Raw genomic sequence first — 23,132 nt, 5'->3', positions numbered from 1 at the left:
AGAAAAGCAAAAAATATCAGCGCAGTAAAAGTTTAGAGGTCATATAAGTGTAGCAATTAGAGGAAGACTGAAGCATGAATTGGTTTATCAGATTGTGGGGTTTTTACATCTCTGGAGCATCACACAAGTGTATCATCTATAAAGTGACAATATGGAGTTATTGGCAGCAACAGCTTCGTCAAATTGAACAGTTATTGCTTCTTTGAAGAGCAAAAACTGAGTGAAAAGTTAGCAAAAAAGCTGCAAAGTTGCATTTGTAAGTCAAGTTATACACATGCAATGTTTATTAACTTAGTTTAAAATAGACAAAATAGTCTGTTTCTTTAGCATTTTTATAATGTTTTTGTTTATATGTTATTGACACAGATTGAATAATGTTTGGAGGAACTTGATGAAACTTCAGAAAAAGACATTGCCAGATTTGGCAGCTATGTCCTTGGGACTATAGTAATCCCACTGTTGCACAGATATGATGAACTAAATAAACTAAATAAAGAAACAGAGTACGTCAGCTAATGTAAAGTTAACATACATGTGGAATTGTAGTGATTCATAAAGCGCAAATTGTCCAAACCCACTGGGACTGAATCTGTCCTCAGAACAAACAAGTACTCATAAGGGAATCAAATAAATGTTCAAAGTTTTTACTTACTTGTATTGTCTTGGTAAACACAAATTTATCAATCAGTCTTTTTATTGTTGATTAAGCAACATAGCAATTTATTTATTTTTGCCAGATTTGAAGAATTATTAGACAAGTTTTTTTATAACATAATTAATGCGTATATATATTCCGCCTCCATCAGGGGTCAGTGTAATCCTATATTTCTTTTTTTATTATTACTTTATTTGTTTTTAAATAAGGTACCTTAATTGATGGCACTACAGCAACTACATTAAGTTGATGTTTGTGTAGTTCTATATAAGTGAAAAATATAAATTTACATATCACTGTAAAAGTGTTAAAATGATTTCTTTCCAATTGTTGAATTCACCTTTCATCTTAGACATTAAAATAACTTTTAAAAAACAGTCATCTTATGTTTTATGTTTATATACTGCAGCTTAAATAGACATTTAGTGTGTGCGCATTAAGTGTGTTTATATTAACTGTTCACTTACATATTATGTGCAGACTACAATAATTTGTCAAATGTAACGCAAAGTAATGTGTTCACTTTAATATTATTGTAAGAGATTAATCAAAGAAAGCATTTTTGTCTAGATGATGTAATCATTGAGAATTGATAGTGTAAATACTGAAGAAAAAATTTTCTACCAATAATAAATAATGAAGTGAAACATGATGCTCTTACAGTGAGTGGGTGATTATTTCATGTTTTTATGACATCCTGTTTTTGTTTGTCCCCATTAGTCTCTGGCGAATATCGATGATGTTGTAAACAAAATTCGGCTAAAGATACGGTAAGTTTTATGTTAACTCTTTAAGAACTATAAATGGCAATATTTTTTTTATTTACTTTTTTGTGTAAAATTGTACTTTCTTGACCATAAAATGTTCATAGTACAATAAAGCAGCAATTTTCTTAAAAATGGTCCAAAGTTACAGTTCTCTATGTCTGCATCAATTAAAGCCTTCAAGTGCAGTAAAGTCCTTCAGGTATTGGATAAAGTTAAAACAGTCATTTACAAGAAATTATTATACCTCACTAACCTTCTTTTTAATTTTGTTCACATATTTCAGAACACTGGAGTCCCATCCAATGTTTAAGGGAAATAATCTCTGATCCTTTGTTGTTGCTTAAATTGTTTCTTCTTGAATTCATCTATGGATAATTATACAGGAGCCTCAAGGAGCATCACTGTGATTGCACAGTAAATATTTATATTTAGTGACATCACTCTTTGTGTGCATTAGATAGAAAGTGTCACACAGCCCTGCAATTGAACAGGATTCCACTGTTTATTCAGAACATTGACAAAATGATTACACAGGTCATATTTTAAACTTTCTTTTGAGTCTTCAAATTAGCAATGTTGACATTTCTTACACTAACTGGTGTGTCTATTTCCTTTAGAGTAAGTTGGCCTTTACCTTGACTGTGATATTTTCGAACGCCTGCCAACATTTCGTCATCTATTTTGTTCCATAGGCAACAGAATTGAACTCTTAAGTCTAATTCTGCAACACTTAAAGCTTCTTGTTTCCTACTGTTGTCGTAGTTGATGTGCCTCCATGTTTCCTTTCTAGAAGCTTCTTACGCACTTTTCTGATTTTACTTTTACCCATCTCGCTGATACTGGGAAACTGAGTTATTTCTCCCCAGGAACAACTTCTGCTCTGAGAAGAATTATTGTCAGCGCTACCCGATAGCTTTTATGTATGGTGTGTTCACTGATCCTAAAGAGTTGATTGTTTTAATGTAGATCAGGCAATCTCCAACCTACTTTATACTCCAATGCATATCTAGTTCATACTTGCAGATCGATTGCTCAGTGTCATTTACCAAACGTTTTGCTCTACGTTTAACAGGCGACTAGACGATGACATCAGGACGGTAGTGAGAGGTCAGACCAACGTGGGACAGGATGGCAGACAGGTAAAATGAACTGCAGGTCCTTCAATGACATTGGAAAAAAAAAAGATCCATAGCTCATGTTTTATTTTTGTTTGTCACCACATTAAAAACTGAATTGTCAGAAAATGGTTCCATGAGGACGCCGGTGTCCTCATGACAGCTAAGAGGTTAAATAACTTATTTTGGGCTGGTTGATATGGTAAAGCATTCTAGCTGCGCTCTGTCAGCTCTGCCGTGTATTTTTGCTTGAGACTGACGTTTGTTGGTCTGAACCATAATTTAATTTCCTTTATTTAACCAGGTAAACCCCATTGGGCTGTATATCATTTACATGGACAGAACATCTGCAACACACATGAAAATTGTTGCACACATAAAATCATTAATCTGTGATTATACAGCAATTCTTTTAGGACTATATGAAAAAAATACCATTTGGATTTCATTTTCCACTCTTGGCAAAGACTAGAGATTAATAACATAAACATATATCAGATGTAGGCACTAACTGGCATGTTTCAACTAATATTGTTTCCTTACTGTTAGAATGGTGGCTGTGATGTAACGAAAGAGGGGAAAAATAGGCACTCCTTTGTGACTTTCTTCTCTCCCATATTGCTTCCATGGAAAAGGACAACATGACTCAGATCCATAATTCCTGCAGCTCAGTCTGCCTCTTCACGGAAAACATGTCTGGGAAATAGATTCTCATGTGTAGATCCTCACATTCTTCACATGTTTGCATTTATCTCTCTGATTGTCAGGGCACGGTGTTAAAGAGGAGCTCAAGCTGATTTAATCAAGGCTTAGAGGGAAACTAACACCAGCCTCATTATTATCGCGTGTTCTCACCGGTTAACGTTGGGTGTACATTGTCTTTGGGGAGCCCAGCACGGTGGCCCCTTTTTCACAGTCAGCTACCGTTTAGCAGCGGAAACCCTCTAAAGTCTCCATCCAGACCAATAACATTAGCCAGTCACATACAATAATTTTAGTTTGTTTTTCCAACCCCACAGAGCCATTTCAACATTTCCAGGAGGAAAAAATTCTTTCAGCAGATGGAAACAGGCTCATTTCAAGCAGGGGAGACAGCAGCAGCACAGAACCAACAGCATCAGCAATTTTAGTCATTTCTGCTGTTGACTGAGCTCCATTACTTTGCTGAGTAAAATATTAAGGTTGAAACCTAAGATGGTAACATTTATTTAGAAGAAAGGAAGGAGCAAGTTGGTCGGCGAGAGAAAGTGAATGAGATCTGGAGAGTGTTTTCCCTTTAGGGTTTTTTTTTTTGCCTTCAGGGAGGCAGACAGTAATAAGCTCACTGAGTGAAAAAGCGTGGAAATGTCACAGTGATCAGACTTCGGTTGCTGTTGGAGTTCGCATTTATGTTATCCCTGCTGCGTAATGTAATGTTTACATTTGTTTCTCTTAATTACAGTGTGTTTATTTGTATTGCTCTTTACAAAGGCGTAATGCTCCCCCACTGTTTTATCTGTAGTATTTGTAAACAAATAGTGATCAACAATGAAAATTATATCAAGGTGCTAGCATTAACATTACATGCCAATTCATATAAGCCATTAACTGATTATTTTACTTGCATTTATGGCATTTTGCTGACACACAAAACAAGAGACAATATCGTTTGCCTGTTTTGTCCAAGAATGACATAAAGGAATCATATTTTTGATATAACATCATTATTATAAGCATTTAGGACTTTATGTACAGAAACTAGCTGGCAATTTTGTTTAAATATTATTTTTAATACAATTAATGCAGAAGTTTGTATCTGCCTTAAGTTTTGAAGTAAGTGCTTATACTCCAGCATTGTCTTTCTACAACTCGGATATCGTTGTAGAAAGACAACGGTATAAGTGCATCCCCACCTAAGCCACTGTGCAACAGTGTCGAGTGTACCGAGGGCACACATTTCACATGACGAGATGCAGGAGTCAAGCACCAATTTAATTGACATTATTTAATTGAACAAACACAATATTGAATTGTGTTTGTCTTTTTTTGTTACTGCCAGTGCTTTATTTTGTTCCCCTTTGTTTTTTTGTTTAAAATAAAGTCATTGAGGAAAAGAGAACACAAACATGTGGAGAGGAAACGGAACAGCTGAGCAAATAGCCTTTACCCACTTCAAAACAAGAACATGAACATAAAGTTGAAGAATTCTTTATAGTTAGCCAAAGCTTTAACACAGATGTCAAACTTCATTCGACTGAAAGTTTACAAAACAGCCAAGTAACGTAACAATTAAGAACTTATTGAAAAATGAATTTAGGGGAAGCTAGGTTGGCTAAACGGTTAGCACACTAAATGAAAAATTAGCTGTGCGATTAGCATATTAGCGGTTTGCCCACCACTGATTTTACTGTACAATTATTTAACCATCTGATGGTTAAATAATAATATGTATAAGACACTGAAGTTTCAGCCCCGGATGGTTAGGCAATCATTAGGAATGGAAAATTAAACAACAATGAATAGCTTAAGGCATGTTTTAACTGCAGGGATGTTTTCCAGGTAGGAAGGTAGTTTTATACTCCATTTATTTGGTTTCCTCTTCATTAGCGATTCCATAAACAATAAGGCTCCAGTAAAGATATTGAACTTTTTAATTTATCAGGATGGAGTTTTGTGGATGAAGAGAACTCAGCATTTCATGTTGTATTCTTTTTTTATTACTTCTAATTCAGTCATATCAGTTTAAACTCTTCTACAGTTTATATTTTAATGTTAAACTGTTGGAGACCTTAAATAATTGAAGTTTACTTACAGACATTTATCCTCCAGTCAAAGTAATAATTTAGAATTTTGAGCCATTTATGTTGTGAGGCACAAATTTAAACAACTACAACCCCTCTGGATCCATTGTATATGCTTTAACAGATGAAGCGGTGCTGCTCTGACTGCATGAGTGTTTACCCCTCAGTTGAAAAGGCTTTAAATATTTAAAACCTGCAAATATATATATATATATAAAGACAAGAATTCTGTTTTGAAGAAATCCTTTTAAAATGTGTTCCAGTTCAACCTTTTACTTTACTTTCTAGTAATTTCACATAATTTATTCGGTATTATCAGTGGGACAGATTCAATGTAAGTACATTTCTATTCAAGTGAACTTGAAACTTTTGGGTGAAATTGATGTCAAGTCAGATGGCAAGTTTAACTTTCGCAATGACTTTTGTCATTATGAAAAGTTACAAAGACAATACCATTTATGATTAAACCCATTTCGTCAAACTTGTTTTACCAGTACATGACGTTTCTGCAATGCTCCAGGAGTTTCACTGTCAACTGCTAAAGATATGCATCAGGTGTGAGCATTTAGGGGAGTTATATTCTGTCCAACTATATCAAAAACCTTAAAGCTAGGCAATATGGACAAAAAAAATAAAAAATCGTATTTTTTTCTGTATTGAGCAGTTTTATATCGGTTTCAGTTTACAAAGCGAATTAAAATAAGTAATAAAGCATTAACTTACTAATGAGATTTTGTTTTTAAATAGCAAAGTACTAAACACTGAATTCCCTTAAGTATTTGGTAGCGTTAAAGGATTAACACTTCTTTTCTGTCAATATACTGATATACAAACGGTTTTCCAGAACTGTTTAATAGTCCAACGTGAAAACAATGCAAACCAAGTTCACACTACAGTTTGCAGTCTTCTTAACAGCTTGTAAAAATGCTTGAGTAAAGGTGAGGCCACATACATACTATGTGTTTAGCCACATGTCTCGTTTGTCTCATTGAATTTAAAGGGTACTATTATTATTTTATCGTTTTATTGCTCTGTACTGCAAATTTTATGAATTTCTGTTTTGACAAACGAATTAATGCTAGATATGCTGGATTTGTTGTGTAAGATTTGTTCAGTTTATTGTTTCTCCCAGTGTAGCCTCGCTTTATCCAACATCCTTCACAAAATCAAACTGTAATAAAATACATTTCTTTATTCACTTTGTCAGGAAAACAGATGGTCATGAAAAAAAAAAGCAAAGAAAAATCGCACAGTTGTTTTGTTATTTTGACTTGGCCTGCATAGACCATTTTAACTCGAGAGTTATTTTCAGAGTTATTCTCTTGTCCATTATAATGTTTACACATGTAGGGTGGAGGGTGTTGCTCAGGCAAAGTTCCAGCTGCTAAAATATCTCTGTTTAGCTGATCTGATTTACTGCCGTGTTTAGCTTAAAATGCAGAAGTACCTTTTAATGTGCCCTCTCCCCGAGACAACTCCGCTGAGGTCTGCCAGCAAGACGAGCATGGTTTATCTTAAGCATGTTCGAATGTTTTTTTTTTTAAAAAACGAGGCCGCGCTGCGTCTTATCTAAACTTTACAATACCGCCTGTATGAGCCGTGGAACATGTGCAGCTTGTTGAATGTCAGGGATGCACTGGTCTGTGTGAACACAGATATCATCTCTGGCGTGGAGGCGCCTACTGGGCAGAGATCTTCTGAGCTTTCCTCGGGGCTAAATGCAGCAAAGGGGTGCTAGGAACCGGGCCAGATTCACTCAGCTGAGTTAGCACCGCTGGACGTTTTCGGTCTCTTCTGTATGCCATTTGTTTGCTCAAGAGCCCCTCCAGGAAGCCTCTTTAAAGATTCAGTGGCTCTTCTACACTCCCAGTACTCAGATCAAACAGCAATCACTTAACCTTTAATGATTTTTTTTTTTTTTTTTACAATAATAGCCCTAATCAGCAGCAGCCAAAGTGTGGCTTGAAATGTAAAAAGAAAGAAAATTGTATTAAGTCAGAGGTAGATTTTGCTTCTCTTTTCCCAAAAGCCTAATTACAACCAGACTTGCTGTGCTGCCAGACAGACAGATTATTTTGATAGTCATTCTGAACGGAATACAGATTTTCAGCTTAGTGTGAGAGGTTAAACCATGCTTTGTACCACTTAAGGGCAAAAAATTCTGATTTTGACCACAAGTCTCTACGGACACCCGAAAAAGGATAATTAATCAATTCCTGTCAACCACACGACATATTTACGTTTGTGTAAGCCTGCTTGCTGTCCATTTGTTTGTCAGAGGTAAATTCCTCGGACAGCTGGTGTTGGCTGTTTCCAGTCCTTCTGTGCGCGTATGTCGAGAGGCTCCGAAGAGAGAAAGTTGCCTCTGTGGTGCTGCCACAGCAACGGGGCCAAATTAAGCTTATTACCTTGGTATTACATGTCAGTGCTGAGTCTCTGTTTCAGACCATCAAAGAGCAGCTGGTCGCATCAGATAATGGGAGAAACTTGAGAACATCTTACAGCTGTAGCTGTTTAATGGTATGTGAAGTGTAAAAAGCGCTAATGATCTCTTTAGCCTTTATAGTGGCAGCCTTTATACTCAGCTTAGCCTTTGCTCCTTGTGTCAACTTAAGACCTATTAATGCTTGATATTTAGTCAGCTTGTTAAATATATGTGCAAATTATATGTCGAATGGTGCCCTCATTTTGGATCTTGGTAAGGACATTAGCAGCATAATTTTAGACACCAACTAATTTAAATAGAGGAAACAAATTCTTCTGATGACTCGACTCAAACATCCACAATGAATAATTTACAAATGCTTCTTAAAGTTTACAGTTTTAAGTGTGTCCCTTATTTTTTCTTAACATCTACAAGCAGTAACACACATTGAGAGTGAGTTCAGTTTGATGCATATAGTTCTCCAGTTTACCAACTATTTTGAAAATTGTAATTCTCATCCTGACATTTCTTGTCCATTAGAATCAGTAAAATGTATTTTAACTAGGTTGGTATTAGACTAATAAAATAATCTTGACAACACAAAAAACCTTGGTAACACTTTATTTGAAGGGGGGTGAATAAGACTGACATGACACTGTCATAAACATGACATAACACCTGACATGAGCATGAATAAGCCTTCATGAATATTTATGACTGTTGTCATAAAGCGTCATTCGGTAAATTATGACACTCAAAGTTGACATTATTCAAAATGTCTTTGTTATGACAACTTGACATTAACCAAGAAATCATTACTGATATAAATTTGTTATAAAAGTATTTCTGATTGCACTTTAGAAATTAGGTAACTTTATGTTATTAAAGGTAAAATTTAATCAGTAATGACATTTTGAATAATGTCAACTTTGTATTAGAAGTGTCATAATTTACCGAATGACGCTTTATGACAACAGTCATAAATATTCATGAAAGCTTATTCATGTTCATGACAGGTGTTATGTCATGATTATGACAGTGTCATGACAGTTTTATTCACCCCCCTTCAAATAAAGTGTTACCAAAACCTTTAATTTCACAATGAACATGATTTTTGGTACAATGAACCAGTTCTATGTTCTGCTCATAGTTTACTGTAAGGAGATGTGGTTACTTGACTCCAGCAGAAAATGTTTTCCACCTCAACATCAGTTTATTTTGATTTTAATCATAATTTGTAATATTTTACAAAAAGTTAACAGGCCCAAACTGGAATCAAAGCCCAAAAGAAATGAAAAGATTTCAGATGTTATTAATTGAATTTATTCTATATGGAAGTCATATGGGACAAAATGGCAGCATGTAGGCATGTAATCGGTGTACAAATTAACCTGGATTATTTCACCTTAATTAAGACACAAAGGTTATAAACAAAAACTGCATAACATTATGTAATTGATTTTACTTGAAACAGAAATGGGATCAATGTTTCCACTGTTTTACTCAGCTGAGTATTTTTAACATTTGTACAGCTGGATGTTTTTAACCAGCAGAGCTTCAGTCAATGAAAATACTTTAAATTAAAGACACAAAAGGCAGTTTATGCTACTAAAAAGTGTGCAGGGAATTTGTCTGTTTCCCAATTCTGCAACTTTTTTTGGGTGGTTATTAATGTTACATGCATTTGGCTATATCTGCATCTTCGATAAACAACGAGGAGGAAACACAGATGTCTCATGTCAGCAAATTCACAGCATGCAACCTGTATTTGTACTTTTTTTTTTTTTTTGTAGATCCTGCAATTTATTTGCACTTAACTGCTACACAGTTTATGCACTCAGTTTAGGTAAAGTACAGGACAAAAAACACGTTGCTTCAAAAGAGTTGGACTTCCATCAATCATTTAAAGTGGCCACAAGCATTAGACCTCAAGGCTTTCCAAGTCTTTTATTGTTGAATGCCAATCTGTTTGATGTGCCTTCAAGCATAAAACTCGATTGTGGGTGGCATAATATCTATTTTCAAAGACTTTGCGACATGGAGTGCCTATAATAATTGTCGTGCGGTAACTAATCAATGCAGGCTCCTCTGAATGTGTGTTTAGTGTTGCTGTGTTTGTGTTCTGCAGGCTTTGGAGGAGGCCCAGATAGCCATCCAGCAACTCTTTGGCAAAATCAAAGACATTAAGGACAAGGCAGAGAAGTCGGAACAAATGGTACGCACAGCAAAACACGCACAAAAACATGAATCAGTCAGGATGTGTTTTCTGTGGCACATGGGAGATGCAGCTTTTATTTCTTTGAGAATGGAGAGCAGTGTTGATAATGTTATTTATAAGTTAAGGTAATGCACCTTCCATCTGTGTCGCTGTTATAAGCATTACTGCGTGTGTGTGCATGCGTGTGCGCGTGGGTGTGTGTGTGCGTGTGTGTGTGTGCTTTCATCCCAGTAAGATTCATAGAAAGGTCAGTGGGTTGGGTAAGTACTGGAATAATAGCGTCGGAGGTGCTGTAGGTGGAATGGGCATGCAGATCTTTGTACATAGTATGCCTTTTCATTCTAAAAGAAGCAAAAATGCTTTGTTTTTCACTATTTCAACATTGGCACGCCTTGCACAGATGGGTAAAAAGCCTTGAAATGAATTCATTTATTCTTATTCTTTTTTTGCAGTATGCTATTTTTGCCAAAAAAAAACACCCTTTATGTGTATGTGCTTAGTTGGAGTTTGACTTATTAATTATAGGGGTTTTCCATGGTTGTTAGCAAAAAGTGTTGGAGGGGTTTACATTTGCTTATTGGGCCTTCTCCTCTATTTAAAATTTGATTCTCTGTCTTGCGCTGCGCAGGTCAAGGAGATAACGAGGGACATCAAGCAGCTGGATCATGCCAAGCGCCACCTCACTACTTCCATAACCACCCTCAACCACCTGCACATGTTGGCGGGGGGTGTCGACTCTTTGGAGTGGGTGCACCCTATCTTATTTGTCCTAAACTACGTCCTCTCTTATCCATGGGATTGCATGTATGGATTTGGAAATACCAGCTGTTAGTGTGATGCGAGTTCTTGCATCCAGCAGTCTATCACAAATACTCAGTTTCATAGTTTAATTTTTAATAGAGACAAAAGTAGCGGAAAGACATTCCATTACGTGATAGAATATGTCATTTCATTTAAAAATAGGAATATGCTGCAGATTTTCCTCTTGTTTCAAGAAAACTGGTACTAAACTGTGAACACTATTCCTACAAGTTCCTGATACATCTTTATTTCTTAAATTTAAGGATCTTTCACTGCAGTATTTTTGATACATTAATAATAAAGATGTAGCGATGGACTATTTAAGCAAATGTTTATTAATAAAACATTTTTTTTTTCTCATTTTAGAGCCATGACCAGAAAGCGGCAGTATGGAGAGGTGGCCAACTTGCTGCAGGGAGTGGTTAATGTGCTTGAACACTTCCAAAAATACATGGGCATACCCCAGATCAGGCAGCTTTCAGAGAGGTAACACTGCTATATCCCTGCCCCCTTCACACACACACACACACACACACACACACACACACACACACACACACACACGCGCGCGCGCGCGCACGCACACACGTGCACGCACACACCCACACCCACACACACACACAAACACACACACACACAAACGCATGCATTCTTATACACTTGGGTGTTTGGTGATCAGCATAACTCTGGAGCTCATTTCCAGCAGCCAGAGGGTGACCTCCCTTCCTCTCTCTGCTGAAAATGTTCCTCATCTCTTCTTCTGAACTGTTGAAAAGTGGTTCCTTTGTTTGGGGAGGGGCTCTGTGTATTACATCCTGTTTATGCAGATATACGCACATAGAAACATTGTGCTGCACATGTAGGAAAACACAGGAAGGAAACCATCTGAATGGGCCCTCATTATTCCAACATATTTTTTTATTTATTTTAAGATGGCACCGACACCCATTTCGCAGGGTGTGTTTTTGTCTCTGAATAAATAGGATTATTTATGTGAGTGTAAATTGTATGTGCTTAAGATCAAATGTCATGCCTGGTGCTTTTCTGTAAGGCTTTTACCCACTTGGGGATGTTTGTTTACTCTGAAGTCACTTGCAACAATATGTTGCTGTCTGGTTTGAACAAACAGTTCTATAAACACTCACAAAACATAAAAGGTCTTTGTTATCCTCTTTCCATCTATACCAATATTTTCCAAAGACGGAATCTGCTTTGGTCACATTGACCAGTTTCATAATCATGCTTTTTTTTTTTTTTTAAAGACTTTTTATTTGTATAAACTTATAAGAAAGACCTTCTGTTCTGCTTTGACTGAGGTGTGGTAGGTAGTCTTCATACCAAATAACAGCTGCAGCTCTGCTGTGGACGACGGGAAACACAAGTAAGGGACAAACATCAAGGCAGGGCTGCTTCAGTCTGACAAACATGGGCTGATCTGGAAGGATCTGAATAAGAATCGGCTTCGTTCGCAAAGTTTGTGCACACGTGGAATCGGGCTTCTGTTTCACTTTGCTCTCAGTGAAGAAACTGAAAATATAAATATGAAGGAACAAGGATAAAATAAAAGTAAAAGTTTAATTCCCTGTGTGACTAATAAAGAAATACATGTCAAAATCAAAAAATAATGGGGTTACATATCCAATGCACAAAAAAAAGAGAGTTTTTTTCAGGCAGTTGTAGGCATCTGTCTTAAAATGTATGTAAAGGATTGATTTAATGAATGGGACATAAATGATATGTTTTTTTTTATATACTTCTAAGCCTCAAGTTCTGAGTTAAGCTCTTGCCAATTTGAGCTTCTGCAGCTAAACTTTGTCAGTAAGTGTTGCATTGGAGAAGATTAGCCAGGAACATTGAAGTTTCACCCAAAGCAGCCCTGCCTGTGATAATGTATAGCTTTTATAATCCATTATAAAGTTTAAATGTGCTGCTAGGGAATTAAACAGTTATGTATAATTAATAAATTATTTATATCTTTTAATCAAATGTATTCTTAAATGCATATGAAATCTGTCACCATGGAAGATTAGTGTTTATTAGTGATGAGGTTTTTTCTTTCATTTTTGGCTCCATGTTTGTGTTGTAAAATAATGAGGTTAGTTTAATGATTCTTAAATGCATTCACCGTACATATTTAGCAGAGTTGCTTTTTTCCAACAAACACTATCAGGATTTTCTAGAAGGTGTCTTTTCATAATACCTAAATTAAAACGAAGGTGATATTTTCTTATCATAGCTCTTTCCTGTGAAACGGGACACCTGAAAACCTGAGAGGCAGAATGTTGATTTTTTTCCAAAAATAATCTCAAGGTTCTTTCTTTTTATTTATTTATTTATATTTTTAATTGCTGTTTTCTTATAATTACGTTGTACATCAATGTTATTACGGTAATTTAGACATTCTTCTATTTTCTGTGTTGGTATCTGTTTCGGGATTTTGAAATTAATCTTTTTATGTATTTTCTCAGAGTGCATCGTATGTGATATTTAGTACTTTGTCTTGTTTTATTAAGCAGCCAATTCATTTACATAGTAACTTTTTTTCAGCAACTTATAAAATATGATCTAATGTGTGCTTGTTTGTTTGTAAGACAAACAGAACAAATAACTTGCAGCCCATTAGGTGTCTAAATGCAATAGTTGCTCTTCTCTCCTTCCAGTTTATGCTAAATTTTGCATTGCTAATTCCACTAGTGGGCCCAGATGAAAGGCTGCTACAGATTCATCATTAACTGAGCACAGCTTTAGGGTTGCATTATTTTACTTTTACATTTTTCATCGGTGTCCTTGTATTTAATGTTTGTACATTAATTAAGCCAAATGATCTTTCATTTGGTTGTTAGCCATAAAAAGTCTCTGCCACAGTAATTAGGGAGTGGAATTAATTGATAGTCACATCCAGCAGAATAATGCTTTAACTCTTCTGAAATGCTGAGCCGAGCTGCTTTGGAGAACAATTAACAGCCCAATCTAATTGTTTTGTTTCTGAAAGAGTGAAGGCAGCACAGAGTGAGCTGGGGACTCAGATTCTGGCAGATTTTGAAGAAGCCTTTCCTGCTCAAGGCTCCAAGGTAAACATGTTATATAAAGAAAAATCCTTATTTTCATGTTCCTTTTTTCCCCCTTATCCTCAAGTAAGGAGACTAACTTTGATGTCTAAATGCGTCCGCACAGAGACCCGGTGGACCCAGTAATGTCCTCAGAGATGCCTGCCTGGTGGCGAACGTACTCGACCCGCGCATCAAACAGGAGATCATCAAAAAGTTTATCAGGCAGCACCTCTCGGAGTATCTGGTTCTCTTCCAGGAAAATCAAGACGTGAGACTAAAATAAATGTTTGTTTAATCTCGCTGTGCACAATTGGCGCCTGAATAAAAAGCTTATTTATTGTCCCCTCCGTTTTTTAGGTCGCCTGGCTGGATAAGATTGATCGCCGCTATGCTTGGATCAAGCGACAGCTGGTAGACTACGAGGAAAAATATGGTCGCATGTTTCCTGAAGAGTGGTGCATGACGGAGCGAATCGCTGTGGAGTTCTGCCACATCACCAAGTAAAAAAAAAAAAACAAAAACACACAAAAATCACGGGTGTTCAAACAAAGCTTGGGGAATTAATTGCATAGTTTGTGACTGCTCTAAGTGCTAATCATTTATACAGACAGAGGGAAGAAAGTGACGGGAAACAGTAAAACAAATAATGCACAGACATTGAAGAAACTTGTCATTTCCAATCCTTAGCATTATGAATTGATCTGAATTGCTGATGAGTTTCTACTCCTGGAACGAGTAAAAAAATTTTTCAGCAGTTGAAGTCAATGGCCCACATAAGCACTGACCCAGTGTTGATACTTCTCCATCTTTTCCCTCAACTTTTCAAGCCTCTGCGTGCTTGAAAGTACGCAGCGGCTTTGGCCTCTGTGTGTTGCTTCTGGCTGCAACCGAAGCTCCTTTCACCATAAAACCACTCGGATGAGTCTGTCATTGCTGGCTCTTGCTAAGTCAAGCTAAATTGTTGTAATGCAACCCCCTCTTGTGCTTTTTTAAAGCGCAGTGATGTTTTGAAACCAGAAGTCTGACATTGCAACACAACAGCTTCTGTGCCCTCTCTGTTCAGTTCTGTGAATTCTTCCTCTGTTAACATCAAGGCTCACAAACAGTTTTTCACCAATTTCATGTCGGTGCCTCTCACACAGACCATCAAAGTGGGATAAAGGCAACAGTTCTGCCTGTAACAGGTTGTTCAAAAGTGGCTTGAATGAAGGAAAATTGCAAGTATCATCTGCAGAAGGTCTAACTACAGATAGAGGAATACTCATAGGCATCAATGTGGACAGCTGGGGGAAAAAGTTGAATTTAGAACAAGGTGGCATCAATGGTGGTAACATGAAATGAGAAAACGAACTGAAAAGGAAACCATGATTTTGTAAACAACTGTTGCGCCTCATTTTAGTTTAGTTACGTTTTTATATTTCTAAAAAGTTTTGCACAACCACTGTGAGTGCCTTTGAATTAAAATAATTTGACGTGTGCACTGGTCACTTTAATCAAAGTTCAAGACATTGAGAGAGTGCAGTCTTACAAATATCTTGGGACAGTTGAAGATGGTAAATTAAACCTTGAAACCAATTTTGACACAGCGTGGGAAAAGGCCCGTCAGTATCGTTTACAAGAAGACTGACATTTTAACATCGACCGAACCATAATGACCATAATGACAATGCGTTTTTCGAGTCGGTTTTTATCCTTTTCTTTGGTGCCATGCTATGATAAAGCAACACTGAGATAAGAGAGTTCTCTTCAGCAGGTTGTTAAAACCGCAGTATTGTGTAAAATCGTCTTTTTTTAACCTTACATTATGTTATAATCTTATTCCCTCATCAAAAACATACCTGGATTTTCCGCAGCAGCCTTTTTTTTTCTGTTCAAAACGCCTGCGTGAAAATGCCTGCGTGGAAACGCCAGCGCCGCTTTCCGGGCGCAGCTTCTCCTCAGAGCTGCAGTTTCCAAACTTCTGAGCTTCTGCCTCACAGAGCAGCCCTCCTCTGCCACTCCCCCAGCCAGTTCCTTCAGATTAGCCAGCGGCAATTAGCAAACACCTGGTGGAGTATTTGAATAACTGTGCCTGGGCAAGTTGCAAAGAAACACCCTTTTTGAAGCCATCTACAAGTTCCTGTTGTGTGTGTTTGAAAAGGGTGGAACTAGCCAAGGTGATGCGAACACGGGCAAAGGAAATTGAAGTCAAACTGCTTCTGTTCGCTATCCAGAGGACGACAAACTTTGAGGGTTTGCTGGCCAAGCGCTTCACAGGATGCACCTTAACGGACACACCTGGGGTAAGAAACGTTTCCACAGTCACAAGGAAAACTCTGTCTGCTTGATCCAAACTCTATTATCTCCTCAGAAAAGGTCTGTCCAACTTGAATATTCAATCAAAAGTCAAATGCACTGTTTACTCACAGTAAAGTTACATCAGAAAGTAATGCAAACACTGCTGCCATCATTTTTACAAAGTAAGAAATGTGTGGTCAGGTGTTGTGTGGCGTTGATATAACATTTTATGCAATACGTGTTGGCCAAATAGTTGGTCACATGTTGGCTTTGTCTGTGTACTACGACTTTCTTCCTCCCATAAAGCCAGATGTGTTGTGTGCAATTAATGGCTCTACTGTCCACAGATTTTCCTATCTGTGCAGAGGATCTTTTCAGCTCCTCCAGAGTTATCTCTCTGATTAATCCCCACTTTTGCCCAGCCAAACAGATTAGAGAAGTCTTGTTAGGGTCCACTTTCAGATGGTAGATTGAACATTGCTCTGCAGCAGGTTCAAAGCTTGAGATACTTTTGTTTAAAATCCAACTCTGCTTTAACTTTCTCCCTGTCTGCTCTGTCTGCTTTCTTGATATTTATGATGCTGTTTGTTCACTGACATTCTCTAACATCGGTGTTAGAGAATGTCACTGATGTGATATTGAGGCCTTCATTGAACAGATATTGTATACTGAGGTGACTTGTGAAGGCACTTGCTTGCATTAGTTTTAATTTAGAATCAACATTTTTTTTTAAAAACGTATGCACACCACACTTTTCAGATTGAATGAATCTGTAGGGCAATGTTTGTGTTGCTATGTCCTGTAAAATCCCGTATGTTTTAAATTTTTTTATTTTTTTTGCACTGGAAAAGTGTTGAAATGAAATAGCTGTTTTTACTTTTTCAATTCTCATCCTCAACATTTTTGACGCCTGAAGACACCTTTTAATCCAGGTCATGTCTTTTGCGTGAAGGAGGAAGTGACGGTTGCAGTGAGAACAGATAATGGGGGCATGATTAGTTATAGCCAAGTAGGCCAACCTCGTCCTGACCTTATAGAGTTAAAGCTTCACAGAAGCCCTTTTTGTCTGCAGTTCACTTCAGACCCATGTCCAGTAAACTGTGTGTTTCGGCCAGTAATTTGGAGTTGAATTATATAAATCTATGATTAAAGCACCACAACAAGTGATCTATCGGAAAGGGCTGAAACCTTGACTATTCCAACTACAATGAACGCTTGTCTTTACAAAATGTGCATTAGAGATTAGTACAGAGGTTGTGTTATATGTTTTTACAGCAGCAGAAGAGACCAGATAGCCCACTAGATCAAACTAACCCATTTTTAGAGGACGATCCGGGGGAAGATGCGGGATCAGAAAAGGACGAAGACCTTGCTAAGGTAAGTTGAAGTCGCCTAAAATTTATAGCAACTTCAAAAGAGTCGGATTGCTGATCACGTTTTGAATTTTTTGTTTTTTTCAGCCGAGGAAGCCCAAAGCCCCTGACAATCCATTCCATGGCATCATCTCCAAGTGTTTTGAGCCTCATCTCTACGTCTACATTGAGTCCCAAGACAAGTGAGCGACACACTCATAATAGCAGAGAGCACTGAAGTGGGTTAGGGTGCAAACGCCAGATTTGAGAGCAGGTTGTATGTAAAGCTGGCCCGTGAATGCTTTTTGGACTCGCTGCTCATCAATCAGCCCCTTCTCCTGTTATTCTGCTTCACCTCCTCCTGCCTCTCCAGCTCTTGTTCCTCTGCATGCTTCTGTCTCCGCTGTGGCAGAAATGTTTCCCATTAGCTGCACAACCACAGAGACTGAAAGAAAGAGAGAGGGAGGGTGAATAAATGCTGTCACAGCAGATATGCCTATTTTCTTTCCCACCTCTTTCTCCTTTCTTTCCTTTTTTTTTTCTTTAGATTGCCTCTTCTTTTGTCTGATTCACGTTTCGGTCTTTTTTATTTGCTCATTTAAAAAAAAAAATTAACTATATTCTTTTGTTGCTTTTGTTGCTTATTTCTGCACTGTTAGTTTTTGAACAACCACCTTTGCAAATTTTAACCACAAAACTTCAGTTCCCTTTCAGTCGGTCCCCTCCTTAATTCTGGCAATATTTTCTGTAACCGGAAAGAGTTGTATGCAAATCTGAGGAGCCTAAAATTTGTCCTGTCCAAAGGGGACAGGATTGACCCATAGGGCAGCTACATGTACAACCTCATTTCAGTTCAGTCCAAAAAGCAGAGGCCAAATCAGCTTGTACCCAGTGGGACGTTGCTGAGGAGAACAGTGGCCTGCTTGTTTTGTCCTTGGCTTTATTTGCCTGATTCAGGAGAACTGGGCCACAACAACTGGCAGCACAGAAAATTTGGCACAAGTAACACTTTCTTGTATATTTATCCAGTTGGCTCTCAGCCTCTCTGCTTGTTATTTATTTATAAGGACTCATCATATGTCTTTAATGTTTTTATAAAAATAATTCATTTCATTTGAAATGGCCTTAATTCTGCTGCTTAAATATGTGCGCGTGTCTCTTTAAAACCTGTGTGGCTTTGGCTAACTGTCTCTTCATCTGCAGGAACCTGGGGGAATTGATTGACCGCTTTGTGGCTGATTTCCGAGCACAAGGCCCACCCAAGGCAGGGACCGAGGAGGGTGGCGCAGTGCTGCCCAGCTGTGCCGACCTCTTCGTTTACTACAAGAAGTGTATGGTCCAGTGTTCCCAACTGAGTACTGGCGAACCCATGATCGCCCTCACAACAATCTTCCAGAAGTTCCTCAGAGAATACGCCTGGAAAATCCTGTCTGGCAACCTGCCAAAGTGAGAGCGCTGTATTTAATTTTTTTTGTTTGCTTGATCAATTAAATGTCAGGAGAAACTTTAAGAAATCAGATGATAAATGAAATCAGATCATTTTCAGCTCAACTTTGTCTGACCGGTGACCGTTCAGGCGAGAACTCAGAAATATAACCACTGAGTGTTAAGATACCTAAATGCAACACTCTTCAGTGTGGATGCGGTTATCGATGAGCATTCAAAATCAGGTATATTCTGTATGAGTTAGCGTTCCACCTAGGCTACAAGAGACAAATACCTGATGACAAGAAAGTGGATCTTTTTAATTGTTTTAGTTCTTCAACTTCAGTCCATAATGAACTATGGAAGATTTGGAAATCTCAGAAGTGCTTTGGTACAACTAGCCATGCTTATCATGCTGATCACTAATGTAAGATGTTAAAAACATAAAAATATTAACTCTGTAAGTAACTTCAAAGCAAATCTTGAGTCATCATATACAGTATTTTGAATAACTATTTGCATGCAGATTTCTTCTGCGTTTGGTTTTCGATCACACTTTAATGTTCCAGGTCGGTTCTTAATATGAAAAAGATTATTTAAACATATAAAACGTGGCTTTGTGTGATAAAGAGATTATCCCTTAAACCTAATAACTATTTGTGTCGCCTTTGGGGGCAACAGCTGACATGAAGTATTTGCTTAACAAGGGTTTGACCAGCACTGAGTGTTTTACATCGCTTTATTAGAATTCGGGTCCAAACATGAATGGTCTTCTTGAGGTAATGTGGTGGCACATTACTTACAATGGAACTGAAGTTCAGGCTTTGACTGGGAAAAGGCAGAACCTTTGTCGGACTTCCAGTCATTTTTCTGCTGCATAACTCAAATACCTCCACCATATTTGACTGTCAGCACGATGTTCATTTTCTCAAATTCTGTGTTAGTTTTATTCCAGATGCAGCAGGACAGCCATTTTCCAAAAAGTTAAGGATCATTGAGGTTACTTGTTTCAGATATAAGATGGGCCTTTGTGTGCTTCAGTGGTATTAGCGCTGAAACTGTATTTAAATCAGGATATGAGGCGACACGTTGACAGTTCCTACTTCACGTTGTGAGAACGGTTTTATTTAAGTGAAAACTTGATTCTATGGGTTTGGCGTTAATCAAATTGAACCAGAAAATGGGATTAATCTGGTAGTTTGTGATTTTAGCTGTCAGAGGTGGGCAGAGCAGCCAAAACTTGTCCTCAACAGCTGCTTTACCGAAATATATTTTTATTCAAGTAGAAGTAAAAAGTAGTCATTCAAAAATGATTCCAGTCAAAGTATTTGCTAACAAGGCTGCTCAAATAATAGCTGTCTGATCGTAACCTCTGACCTACTTCGTAAAAAAAAAAAAAAGAAAAAATGTAATCAGAGAAACTTAGTTTTTAATATTATTTTTCAAGTAAAAGTAAAATGTATGGTGCACTAAAAATACTCTGTGGTTCTTTTTTTTCAAAAAGTTACAAAAATAAATAAATTAACTAATTACTAAACACTTCTCAAAGCTATTATATTTTCTATCTAAGCTACTCCATTGGTCTCCTACCCTGGTTCTCGAGATCTTCTGTCCTGTGGGTTTTAGTTGCAAATCAGGATATGAGTCATTTGAGACACAGTTGACTCAAATGACTAAGTTATACATAATAACTACCTCGCTATGGGTTTTGGGCAGGTTTTGATTGGGGTACATTTATAATGACACTTCATTCAATTAGGATAACTCCTGGCTGCAGCTTTATTTTTTAAACTCCTGTTTAGCCTCAACAGTTAACATAATAACTACAACACTTCAGTAAACACCTCAAATGCTGTGAGGATGTTTTTGTAAATGCTGTTTAGAACTGAATTTGCGCCCACACTGTAAACAAGCCCAGCTTTGGGAATTTGCAATTTTCTAGATGGTAACAAACTCATTTGTTTGAGCCTGCCACGCCCGTGTTTGTTCATTCTTTTTGGCAAATTGCAGGCCTGGTTTGCAGTTATATGTGAAACCACCATGTTCTGTCTTCACTGCGTTTGAGGGATAAGGGATGGCATGCCATGAGCGATCTGGAGTTGGTTATGTTGTGGCAAAGCCTAATATGCTACCAGCGAAAACATCTCTGGCTCATTGGCCACATCAGAAATCATCCTAGGCTGTGGTGCACACACGCACACACACACACACACACACACACACATGGACTGAGATATTCCTGCACCCTAATTACAGCATTGTGTTTTCAACTAATGCATGCCATATTCTGAGCCGTATACAAATACTGTCATGGATGCACTCAGACTCTTTAGAAATCCACACACTTGCAGACACCCATCAAGTGGGGGTGTGCTGTGAATTAGTTTTGTGAGGTTTTGAAAGGGGCCCTCAAAAGGAGTTTGAACTATGTTGTGGTTTTACCCACGTCTGTGTTATGACGTTTATTAATATTGTGTCGCCAGTGTGGCCTCTTTGGACCCCGTTTTTTTTGCATCTGTGTATAATTATGTCCCTTGTGGCCAAGTTATTAAAAAATGTCATTTTTACCTGTAGTTGAAAAAATATTTATATATTTATGTAGCTCCTAATGTTCACCTGAAAAAAAATTACATTTGGCAGAGGTTAGAATTTTAAAAAAGGAAAATCGTGGCAAAGCCGACCCCCATCTCAGGAAACTGCAGTGTTTCCTCTCCAGCTCGGCCTCAAATTGATTAACAATCAGCACACATAAGCAGCTATTGTTGATTATTACTACTGAGCCCCAATATAAGCGAATCCGCAAATAATCTCTCCCGGTGTGCTCCAAATTAGCCACCTCTCCAGATCAACTCCACTGTTCGATTTGCTCAGAAAAAAACCTGAACATTGCACTTACCTTTTTATCAACAATTGATGACAGTGCCACCAGCAGCTATTGTTGGACCCACCTAAAATGATAGGTTAGAAATGTTAGTACAATTGGTGGAGAGCCTAATTATGAAGCTTTTTAAGTGGTTCACACCGAACATTTGTGCCGGTCTGACACCCTAAGTGCTTCACATGCTCCTGACAGAGGTTAGCGGGGTTTGTCTCTGATGATATGAGTGTATGCTGAATAAGAGTTGAGGTCAAATACGATGTTTATTTTAGTTAAACAAAAAGACTTGCTGGCTGGAAAGGCTTCAGGTCGTTTCAAACTCTTGTTTTATACTGATGTGCTGCCATTTTCTCCCAACCTTCTTGCCCTTTTGTTTCTGTAAACGAATCATTTTGCTCCCACATTCTTAATAGTTGCGTATCAACTTGTTTCTCTTGTTACCTCAGCACTTTGGTGACTTGTGAAGAATCACATGAACCCTGGTACACTATAAGATTTATTTTCATGCCAGTCTCGAGATCCATTATAACCTAAACATTCTTTATCTATTAGGTGTAGACGTTTTGTGTGACATGCTTAGTTTTTACTTTTTCTACCACTTCGTAATTTATGAATGTGGACTTTTTGGACAATGGACAATTTCTCAGGCTGTACATGCTTTGAGTGACTGAAAGGAAAAAAAAAACCTAATTCAGATAAATGAATAATGCTTTCTAAATCCTAATCTCTTTGCTTTTTTTGCTCTTTCTCTTTTTGCTGTTTTTTTTTTCCAACATGTCCAGATCCAGCAGTAACAGCGGGGGTCTCACCATCACCAGCCTGCTGAAGGAAAAAGAAGGCTACGAGGCAGCGAAGTTCAATGTAGATGAGCTCTGCCTGATCTGCAGCATCCTTAGTACTGCAGAATACTGTCTGGCTACCACACAACAGGTATGTGCATAAATTATGGCTGGCATTTGCAGGACAGTTTATGCAAAGTTTCGTTTAATGCTGTACGCAACCACGTTCAAGCCACTATAGCTGAAGGGTTGTAAAGTGTTGTGTGTTACATTTCTCGTGTATTTATGTTTCAGCTGGAGGAGAAGCTGAAGGAAAAAGTAGATAAGGTCCTGGTGGAGAGAATAAATCTGACCGGGGAGATGGACACTTTCAGCACGTAAGCATTTTTCAGAGAGCTGAGACACACTCATCTTCTGTGCAACAACCAAATTTTTAATGTTTTCTGTTTTTTTTTGTTTGTTTTTTGTTTCTTTTTTACAGTGTGATCTCAAACAGTATCCAGCTGCTGGTTCAGGATCTCGACGCTGCCTGCGATCCCGCTCTGAGTGCTATGAGCAAGGTTTATAAAAACAGTCAAACATTTAATAAAATTAAATCAAACAGCTGCCA

At 37.7% G+C, this 23,132-nt stretch overlaps 1 protein-coding gene across 3 annotated transcripts in view; it reads left to right on the top strand.

Moving 5' to 3' along the window:
* The window catches only part of vps53 (VPS53 subunit of GARP complex), a 32,691-nt gene that overhangs the window by 648 nt on the left and 8,911 nt on the right, over window positions 1-23,132 (top strand). Inside the window, exons 3-17 of one of the 3 annotated variants that reach the window (XM_008425567.3) lie at window positions 1,376-1,425; window positions 2,495-2,561; window positions 9,871-9,957; window positions 10,589-10,704; window positions 11,128-11,247; window positions 13,754-13,832; window positions 13,936-14,079; window positions 14,169-14,311; window positions 15,952-16,093; window positions 17,367-17,465; window positions 17,549-17,643; window positions 18,644-18,886; window positions 22,526-22,673; window positions 22,817-22,899; window positions 23,004-23,082. In XM_008425567.3, the coding sequence (XP_008423789.1) occupies window positions 1,376-1,425; window positions 2,495-2,561; window positions 9,871-9,957; window positions 10,589-10,704; window positions 11,128-11,247; window positions 13,754-13,832; window positions 13,936-14,079; window positions 14,169-14,311; window positions 15,952-16,093; window positions 17,367-17,465; window positions 17,549-17,643; window positions 18,644-18,886; window positions 22,526-22,673; window positions 22,817-22,899; window positions 23,004-23,082 (1,695 nt within the window). Of the gene's footprint in view, window positions 1-1,375; window positions 1,426-2,494; window positions 2,562-7,684; window positions 7,838-9,870; window positions 9,958-10,588; window positions 10,705-11,127; window positions 11,248-13,753; window positions 13,833-13,935; window positions 14,080-14,168; window positions 14,312-15,951; window positions 16,094-17,363; window positions 17,466-17,548; window positions 17,644-18,643; window positions 18,887-22,525; window positions 22,674-22,816; window positions 22,900-23,003; window positions 23,083-23,132 lie in introns of those variants that run through there. The other 2 variants (XM_008425566.3, XM_081614577.1) reach the window with 2 other exon arrangements.

Source organism: Poecilia reticulata, chromosome 13 (genome assembly GCF_904066995.2).
Source record: "Poecilia reticulata chromosome 13, P_reticulata-male-v2, whole genome shotgun sequence".
NCBI lineage: Eukaryota > Metazoa > Chordata > Actinopteri > Cyprinodontiformes > Poeciliidae > Poecilia > Poecilia reticulata.
Note: the sequence above shows the minus strand (reverse complement) of the source record. Positions and strands in the feature narration are given on the sequence as shown.